The sequence below is a fragment of the Garra rufa genome, chromosome 1 (genome assembly GCF_049309525.1).
Source record: "Garra rufa chromosome 1, GarRuf1.0, whole genome shotgun sequence".
NCBI classification, from domain to species: Eukaryota; Metazoa; Chordata; class Actinopteri; order Cypriniformes; family Cyprinidae; genus Garra; species Garra rufa.
In genome coordinates, this window is record NC_133361.1 from 45,001,691 (window position 1) to 45,011,710 (window position 10,020).

The window sequence follows — 10,020 nt, forward strand, 5'->3', positions numbered from 1 at the left end:
CCGATGCACTTGCTGTCCACCTCCACTGCAGGCCCAGAACTGCAGGTGCAGGAGGCTTTGACGAATATCACACCTGTTCCAGTCCAGCAGACAGGACAGATCCTTAGTGTCTGTTCTTATGTTTTCTGCCAGACACAGTAGCTGGAGGTAACTGGACACATTCACCTGGAAAAGTCCAAGGTGTTGACGGTCACAAACCAAAAACAACACAATAGAAAACAGTTTTTATTGCAAAGGAGAAAAGAAATTGAGCGTACTTACCACTGAAGGAGATTTAAAATGGATTTCTTCCAAGTACCCATCAAATGTAGCACCAAAGGTTGGATCTGCACAAAACAAGTTGCCTTAATGATTAATTCAATCACACATACTGTACCTTTCTGTTCACTGTCAATTTTACTCACCACTTGTTGTTAGAATAACTGGTCTCTTTGTTGTAGTCATAAAGTGTTTTATTGCAGCCAGAAATCCAGCGTCATCATCAAATATGATGTCCACCTCCTCAAATAAAATGAGGGATGTGGCGGTCCTCTTGTCTTGATCTTCAGTGGAGATCTTGGTGCCCACTGATGTTCCCCCGGGGCACTTTTTGCTGTCGGCCTCTTTTGCTTTGGCAGACTTTTTCGGACATGCTTTTAAGACTAAAAGAAAACAAAAAAAATCCATATAAAGGTCTCAAACAAGAAGCAATTTCCTAAAATCATAAAAAAAAAAACATATTATAGTAAATGAAGTATAGTAAATAAATGCTGTTCTTTTGAACATATTCATTCAGAAAAAAAAATCCTCAAAAATATTAAGCAGCACAAATGTTTTCAACATTGATGATAACAGGAAACATTACATGAGCACTAAATTGGCATGTAGAAAGAAATCAAGAAATGCCATGGATAGGTCCCAACATGAAGCATAAAATGTTTTAAATATGACTCACAATAAACATCAATATAAATTCAGTATTTGTGTTTGGCAACACTTGACTTTGACTCTTGGCTATTATTTTTTTGACTTGGACTGGATTCTGAATTATTACCAGGTTGTGTTTTCTTGTCTTGACTATTTTCTTCTTTGCCAGTGGGTCTTCCACCTGCTTTGAAGAAACTGGCCAGAGATGTCGGAGCCAAGCCTCCTCTTCTGGATGAAGCACTTCGAGGGGACTGAGGAGGCTTCCTGGGCGATGATACAACCCTTCTGGGTGAGTTTAACTTCCCTGTGTTTAGAAGAGACAATGAGAGCTCAAGCAAAGTCATGCACAGTATAGTGAATGGTAATCATTAAGGAAGAGAAAACTCATACTGGGAGAGTTGCCGGGTTTGATAGTAGTGCTGTTGCTGCTAAAATTACTGAAGTAGGATGGTTTTTGAGCGTTAACACCCTGGATGTCCACCTGGTGGGACTGAGTGGCTTCCTTCAGCTGGGATAAGATCTGGCGACCACTCCTTTGAGACGAACAGTTTACCTCAAACACCTTGAGAGAGAAAACCAACAGGTCTGTTAGATATTCTTTCCTTTTTTGAATGACACTAGACAATCTCAAAATAGTAGCGAATTAAAAAATATTAACCACACCTTAAATCCGAGTTCTTGCGCACAGGCATAGACTGCAGCAGTCTTGCCCACTCCAGTGGGTCCAGTGATGAGAAGTGTGTTACACAAAAAATCTTCTGTCTCATCCAGGCTTTCACCTATGAGCCAGGAGTCTGGATAGAAATAAAGTTGAGACAATCATTTTTGAAAATGGCAAGCAAAACAGCTAGTACTGTGAAATTTAGCATTGTTATATACCATTACTGTCCTCCTCTTGCTTCTTTTCCTGCTGTTTCCTCTTCTCTTCACGGTCAGCTCTCAATTTCCACTCTTTCAGCCAGCTAACAGTAATAAAAAAAATTAAATATGAAGAAATTTATCAGAAATACTGACAAGTCGATTAGTAAATGGGATCCTTCACTATCTTTGATTAAACTAGACAACATAATAACCTGTGTATCCGCCGGACAGACTCCATATTCCCCATTACTTCACTCGAGTGCTGCGGCTGATATTTTTCTGTCCAAAGCATGTCCTCTTTCACTCGATCTAGAAAAGAAAACATAAAAAAAACACATAAAAAAAACACATAGTACAAACAAGTTAAGAAACATGTAAATATTTCATAACACCTTAGGTTAAATTCGTGAAGTATAATGGATGAACAATTATCAAGCATGTTATAAATAAACTACTGTTCAAAAGTTTGGGGTCAGGAAGATTTTCTTTTAAATAAATTAATAGCTTTATTTAGAAATTAGCTTGAAATTAATTTCAAATAAATGCTGTTCTTTTGAACTTTCTAATCATCAAAGAGTCCTAAAAAATATATCATGGTTTCCACAGAAATATTAAGCAGCACAACTGTTGTCAATATTAATAATAATAATAATAATAATAAATGTTTCTTGAACAGCAAATCAGCATATCAGAATGATTTCTGAAGAACCACATGACAGTGAAGACTGGTGTAATGATGCTGAAAATTTAGCTTTGACGTCACAGGAATAAACTACATTTTAATATAAAAATACATCATAATAGATTTTACTGTATTGTTGATCAAATAAATGCAACCTTGATGAGAAAAAAAAAGTATATTCTTGTTCATCATTAATTCATGTTTGTTGTAACTAAAGCTAATGAATAACTGTATAGTTAAAAAAAAATTCAAGCAGGCTTTGAGAGGAAGAAAACTTATCAGGATGTGAAAAGATTGTCTAAAAACATTTAATTTTCACCTCTTGTGCTTGGGTTTTCTGAGACAGGCGAATCCACTATAACAACAGCATCATTCTGGTTTCCCACAGGTGCGATCAACTCTGCCGACTTGCGCTCTTCTTTCTGCTTTTGTCTCAGTGATCGACCTCTTCTACTTCTGCCAGATGGCACAATGTCAGAGACACTCTGTGCAGCCTGACCTCCTGATGGTGGATCTTCTTCAATCACTATGACAGCCTCTTCTGTGTGATTGGACTTTGGTTTTTTACCCACTTTGCCTGTTGTCTCTCCTTCATCCACACGCTTCCGTTTCCTTCCTACACCATCAGATGATCCAGCAGAGTAGGACACCTTAGACTCACCTTCAGGTTCTACAGATAATTATATAAATGAAAGACATTAGGGATGTAACAATATCAAACCCATGTTCTTAACTAAGAAAACCTAAGTCAGAAAAAAGTCAGTGAATTGACTCATATCTGAACGTTAAAATGGACTCAACCCTCTTTTTAGTTGTGGTATACTGTCTCAGTCTAAATTACATTCACACTGGCATTTTAGGAAGCAAAACGATTTATAATATATTGTAATAATAACAACAACAACAATTTTATATCACTGTTATTGCTATGACAGTAAAAGCCATATATTGTAAAACAACTGAACTCTAAAATAAATAAAAATGAATATTTCACAGGTATATTATTTTTGCTTTACACTACAGTAGTGAAAAAAAATTACAATACTTAATTTGTACACTTGAAGGAGATATTTTGAATTTGGACAGCAGTAATGTTTAACCCATTTAAACTGCTAGCTGTCAGCAATTCATACTGCACTTTTAAGCTTCTGGGATATACATCTCCTCATGAAAGCAATACTGCCTAAGAATAATATTTTCAGTCACCTGAGGCAGAGGCCTGGAGGATGTAGTCTTTACGTTTCTTAACAAACCGCGTGAAAAAGCGTTGATGAGGAAAGGAAGGATTAGAGACTCTCATCTCCTCCAAAAGATGCTGTCTGATTGGCTCAGAAAACTCAGATCTTCTACAACAGGACATCTACATGATAAAAAAAACATGTTACTTCTTTTTGATACAGTCAAACCAAAAATTATTCAGACACCAGATTTTTTTTTTTTACTATTGGGTACATGACACTATAGTTTATTTATGTAAGTAAGGATAGCAAAATAAAGTAAACAGTGACATATCCACAAAAAAAGTAAAATTGATAAAAAATTAAAAACCATGTTTTGTATAAGAGTTTTTTCTTTAATTGAAAATGCAACCTTTTTACACCTCAGACAGAACAAAATTAAGCATTGCTTAGTAATTGATCAATGAAGTATTGATAGTTGTGTAAATATGGTCATACTAACAGTTGAGTTCACTTTCTAAACTATAGCGAATAAACTGTGATAATGTGAGAAATGTTGAAGGTTTCTGAATAAATCTTGGTTTGATTGTAAATTGAATGCATCCTTACTGAATAAAACTAATCATTTCAATAAAATATATATATATTTTTTACTGACCCCAAACTTTTACAGTTAAATGTATATGAACTAACACTGACATCTAACAATTTTTACCAAAAGATTACCAACCTGATGGCAAATGGCTCTCTTAGCAGGAACTGTAGTATAACCTAAAGACTTCTCCAAAGACACCAGAGGTACAGATGGTAAATTATAGCACTCCTTCAAACAACTTAGGAAGGGATTTGTTGGCCACTGGAGGTTCCAAAACGAACCCTCTGATAAGGGCAGAAATCAGCACATTAATTTCAAACACACATCATTCAAATAGACAACAGTGTATGAAGAACACCCGTCAGCTTACCTGCAACCCTCTGCTGGACATGAACCACTGTCTGGAAGGAAGCACAGGCCTGACTGTAAGCCTCTCGGCTGGCTGCCGTCTTTGCAATCTGCTTTTTGAAGGACTCTGGAAGGCCGCTCTTCAGAAACTCTCTCTTTGCTCTGAACTGTTCATCATCTTGCGAGTTCTCCGATGCCTCTCGACTGACAGGGTTGAGTTTGGGGTACAGGCATTTATTAGAATTTAACACTGACAAGAAAGTAAAAGTAATAAAGAGCATTTGCAAATAAATATTAGCGTAATACCTGCTGTCGTCAAAAATGGAAATGACGACCGACGGTCTTTGAGCTTTTTTCTCACCAAACAGAGGAGCCACTTTAGAAGCTGAAAAAAGGTGGAAATAGACATCAATGCATTTTCTAAATGATTTGAAAGCAATTTCCATGTTGACACAAAAATAAAATAACCATTTGTGTCAGTGTAACATACCCGCAAGATTCTTGGATGTTTTATTTTGAGATGCATTTTTACCCAAAACTTCATTCAAACTACGAAGCTTCTTCTGGTTTTTGTCACTTTCCTGCGAGGTGACTGGAGTGTTTTTGTTTTCCTCCAAAAACACTACAGAATCCTAAAAAGAAGACAATAATTCAATTATATAAATGAAAGGATACCCTGAGCAATTTTAGAAGCAGTTCCTGGAAGCATAAAACATTTACACCAGTTCACTTATACCACATTCACTATCTTACCTCATCTTCACAGTAATTTATGATGGACTCTTTGCTTCTTGTAGAGCGTCGCACAGTGTCTTTCTCCTTATTAGTGTCCTTTTTACTTTGCTGAAGAGCTTTGGCTTTCTGCACCAGCTTTCTAGCTTGTTTTCGTTTTTTAACTGCATTTAATTCCTAACAAATAAGAGTTTTTGTCAGTAATGTTCAATCTTTAAACTGCTAATGACAATATATTTTTTGTTTTTATTAAAGAAATTGTTATTTTATATAGATTACACAGATTTCTTATAAAATAATTATATAAAAACACTTACCTACACAATATAAACACTCAGTAAGGTTTTTAATGTTTTCTAAAGAAGTTTCTTATGCTTATCAAAGCTCATTTATTTGCTCAAAAACACAGAAAAAAGTAGTATTATGAAATATTATTGCAATTTAAAATAAGTTTTCTATTTTAATAGTTCAAAACATAATTTATTTCTGTGATGCCAAGTCTTTACTATCACTTTTTATCGATTTAACACATCCTTGCTGAATAAAAGTATTAATTTCTTTCAAAAAAAGAAAGAACAAATTTACTGAGCCCAAACTTTAAACAGTAGTGTATATCGTTACAAAATATGTATATTTTAAATAAATGCTGTTCTTTTTAATGATTTATTCATTAAAGAAACTAAAAAACTAAAAACTAAAAAATATTAAGCATCACAACTGTTTCCAACACTGATAATAAAATTGGCATATTAGAATAATTTCTGAAGGATCATGTGACATTGAAGACTGGTGTAAAAATGCTGAAAATTCAGCTTTGCATCGCAGGAATAAATTATATTTTAAAGTATATTAAAATCAAAAATCACTATTTTAAATTACTAATAGGATTTTACAATATTACTGTTTTTTCTGTATTTTTAATCAAATTAATGCAGTCTTAAAAAGCAGAAAATACTTCTTTAAAAATCTTACTGATCCCAAACTTTTGAATGGCAGTGTACATAATACAAATATTTTTTTAGATGTTAAATATTACGTTATTTTTTTTTTTTTTTTTTACATACATCATAAATGTTAGTTACCTGTGTTGAGAGAGGACTTGATATTTCAAAATCACCAGCTTTTGTAGCAGAGGATGGAAATACTCTGGTGATTCTCATCCTATCAAATAAAATGCATAATTTATTGACTCATGTATTCTCATGTTTATTGACAATTAAAGTAGGAAATTATAAAATAAACCTCACCTGATAGGACTGCCTTTGATGTCTGGTGGGCAGAGAATTACAGCTTTATACATGCCTCTTTTGGACTTTTGACTTTTTGGGGTTGAGGCCAGAGAGGGAGAGGGTATGTTTTGGGTCTCATCACTATCTTTTACAGTGTCCTCTTGCTTCTTTTTCTTCTGTGGCGCGGTATTAAGCACAGCAGCTGACTGCCTACGTGAAAGCTCTCTGGTGGACCTCCTCAGCTCTCTGACAGCATTCTCACTGTTGTCATTTTCAGCTGGGCTACTGTCTTTGTCAACCTCCATCACTGGGGGAGTTTCTTCAGGTTTCGGAATTGCATCTTGTGCATCTTCAGGTTTCTTAGCTTGCACATCTTTAGGTTTCTTAGCTTGCGCATCTTTAGGTTTCTTAGCTTGCGCATCTTTAGGTTTCTTAGCTTGCAAATCTTCAGGTTTCTTAGCTTGCGTATCTTCAGATTTCTTAGCTTGCGCATCTTCAGGTTTCTTAGCTTGCACATCTTCAGGTTTCTTAGCTTGCACATCTTCAGGTTTCTTAGCTTGCACATCTTCAGATTTCTTAGCTTGCGCATCTTCAGGTTTCTTAGCTTGCACATCTTCAGGTTTCTTAGCTTGCTTCTTCCCAGATTTCCTAACTCGCTTCTTTCTGTCACCAGGACAGCTCTTCTGTTCTTCACGCTGCTCCGAGCTGGTGCCTTCAGGTTTGTTCTCAAGAGATTGTTCTTTTTCTGCTGCCTCCGGGGCTTTCTCTTGAACCTGGTTCTGCTTGCTCTGACCCTTGTTGGTTTTGCTTTTTGAACCATCAAGACTAGGCTGCTTAAAGGCATTCATAAACTGCTTTCTCTCTGCCTCAGTGCTTTTAGGATTGAGGCTGGACTCCACCACATCAAGCTCCAGATCTTCCTCAAGAAGAACAACGTTAGACTTCCTTTTGAGGTCAGGCAGTACATCTGGTTTAACCTCCAGTACAGGATCAGACGAACTCTTATCCTCTTTTGATTGACTTTTTTTATTTCTACTAAAAATAGACGCGACTTTTAACTCCTTGGCAACTTTGCCAGACTCAGGGGAAATGGCATGCACCTCAGCTTGAATTGTGAGAGTTCGGGGTGACACCTGTAGCGGACCGATTGCAAAATCACTCTGATCATTACAGAGGTTGCCTTCACTTTCTCTGTCAGCGGAATCAGTCGTGGGAATCACATTGCTCTCTTCCTGCTCTTGACTTTGATTCTGCACAAAGTCTTTAAATGAGATCGTAACGGTGCTGCTTTTCTTATCTGCACTTTCCTCCAATTTAGTCTCACAGACAGGCTCTTGAGCATCAGCATCAGATTCCTTGGTTTCTTCACAGCCACCTTTTGCCTTTCGATTTCTCCTCACGGCAGATTTTTTGTTTGCACCGTCCTTTCTCCTGCTTTGGTTTAACGAGGGTTTTTCTTCAGAACGTTCTGCGGTCATCAAGACATCTGGATCAGCTTCGCTGGCATTTTTCCTCACATCAGACTCTTTATCAGAGGTTTGAGCTGGGACAGCAATATCGCTTTCCTTCACAGCTGGTTCACTGGGACTTTCTATCAAGACAACGTCATCTGCGACCACCTGTGCATCCTCCTCTTTAGACTTTTTGTTGTCTTTGGCCTTCCTGGTTCGCTTCTGCCCCTTTCCTCTTACAGGTTTCCCAGGAATTTCACGAGTTGCTTGCTCTGAAGGTTGCGGAGAGTTTTCTTTAGCGACTACAGAGCAGCTTTTTATTTCTTGCACAGGCGAGGTCCTCTTAAAGTAGTCCATAATGTTGTTTGACCGCGGTGGTGAGAACGGTTTCTCCACCGGCTTGGGCATAAAGTAGTTAGTGATGGTTTTGACAGGTGGTGCATCACCATCCTTCCTCAATTTCTTGCACGGCTGGAGAAACAGAGCAATAACGTCAACTGCTGAAAATCACCCAATGTTTTTCAAACAGAAAATCAGCTATTTTTTGTGACACATACCTGACCCTCAAAATCCTCCATGACAGCCGCCATAGCCAGGGCCCCAGCCATTGTTTCACCCTCAAACTAAAGATCTGCACAGATTTAACAGACAAAACCAAAGATTTTAGGCGAGTTTAAATAGAAGCACAAACAAAGCCATATTCTGTTTAAAGCTTATTTGAACTTACAGCGGTAGCCAAAATGATTAGAACACTAGTATTTTCACCTGCGAAAAACGGTTTTCAGTCAGTTTATTTCTATCTTTTGCTGTTGTGTATCAGTAAGAAATATCATTTACATTTCCAAACATTCATTTTGCCATTAATTGCAATAATACAGTAAGATGTTTGTTTGCACAAGGGGTCTGACAACAGTCAAATCTGATCTCATCCTCATCCAGTCTGTCTGGAATGACATGAAGAAACTGAACAAACTGAGACAGACTGTGGCTTTGTCTCTAGCGCTTTAAAAGACCTACCTGTACAAGTGCACCTAGGGCAAAAACTGCTTTAAACGCAAAGGACGGTGACAGCAAATGCTGATTTAATTTAGTTAATAGATGTTCATTGATAAAGAAAATATATTTTTGACATTATTTTGACAGCATCCTATTTTTACAGCATTCTTACACAAGTGCCTAAAACTTTTAACTGCACTGTCGCTTTGCAGGTAGGTCTCTAATAGCATCTTGGAGACGTTGCCACAGTTCTTCTGGATTTAGTCTGTCTCAGTTTGTTCTGTTTCCTCAAGTTATCCCATAAAGACTGGATGATGATGATGAGATCAGATCTGGATGATGATGAGATCAGATCTCAAAATCTCACTGGATTACTACAACTAATGGCAAAATAAATGTACACACCTTCTGACACACTACAGCTAAAGATAGAAATAACTGACTTAAAAAAAAATTTTAGCTGGTAAAAATACTAGTGTCCAAATAATTTCAGGCACTGTATTTACAACAGGTAAATTTACAGTTACAGTCGTCTAAATAAATAACACCACCATAGTCGTATAAATTAAATGTTTACCTGTCAAATAACGTTATGTGTTTGTAATAAATGAATAAACATTGTAAACACTCACCGGTTCTTTTCCTTCCTTGAGAAATACGTTGATACATACTCTAAATATATCGTGTACAGTACATAAAATATGAGTAAGTTACAGCAACGAGCTTTCGTAAACACAAAGCCTATCTAGCTAACTTACATTTCCCAAACAACGATTACATTCCAAAACCAACGGGAAAAAACATAACACGTGGTAATAAACGACCCCCAAACCCACCTTACGTGAAAACGTAATCTCTAAAACCAGAACTGCGTTTGAATCTAATATCGAGAGCCCTTATTCAGAAATAATGTAGACTTTAGTCTAGTTGGATTGTTTTCGACAAATGGCGCCAAATATCACGGATGTCTTTCGCCGCGCCGGTTCGGCCAATCACAGGCCGTGTCGTCATACATTCTGAAACAGGAAAAAGCGCTTTTTCA

General features: G+C 36.8%; 1 protein-coding gene across 1 annotated transcript in view; it reads right to left on the reverse strand.

Annotated features, from left to right (window-relative positions):
- Positions 1-9,880, reverse strand: part of atad5a (ATPase family AAA domain containing 5a) — a 15,045-nt gene extending 5,165 nt beyond the window's left edge. Inside the window, exons 1-19 of the mRNA XM_073832581.1 lie at positions 9,611-9,880; positions 8,540-8,613; positions 6,550-8,453; positions 6,385-6,463; positions 5,324-5,479; positions 5,061-5,202; positions 4,877-4,955; positions 4,593-4,774; positions 4,358-4,506; positions 3,656-3,809; positions 2,769-3,119; positions 1,980-2,076; positions 1,786-1,868; positions 1,570-1,700; positions 1,297-1,468; positions 1,034-1,210; positions 405-641; positions 262-326; positions 4-165 (exon numbers count right to left, since the gene is read on the reverse strand). Coding sequence (XP_073688682.1) covers positions 4-165; positions 262-326; positions 405-641; positions 1,034-1,210; positions 1,297-1,468; positions 1,570-1,700; positions 1,786-1,868; positions 1,980-2,076; positions 2,769-3,119; positions 3,656-3,809; positions 4,358-4,506; positions 4,593-4,774; positions 4,877-4,955; positions 5,061-5,202; positions 5,324-5,479; positions 6,385-6,463; positions 6,550-8,453; positions 8,540-8,590 — 4,371 coding nt within the window. The 5' untranslated portion in view covers positions 8,591-8,613; positions 9,611-9,880. The remainder of the gene's footprint in view (positions 1-3; positions 166-261; positions 327-404; positions 642-1,033; positions 1,211-1,296; positions 1,469-1,569; positions 1,701-1,785; positions 1,869-1,979; positions 2,077-2,768; positions 3,120-3,655; positions 3,810-4,357; positions 4,507-4,592; positions 4,775-4,876; positions 4,956-5,060; positions 5,203-5,323; positions 5,480-6,384; positions 6,464-6,549; positions 8,454-8,539; positions 8,614-9,610) is intronic.
- Between the last annotated feature and the right edge of the window lie 140 nt (positions 9,881-10,020).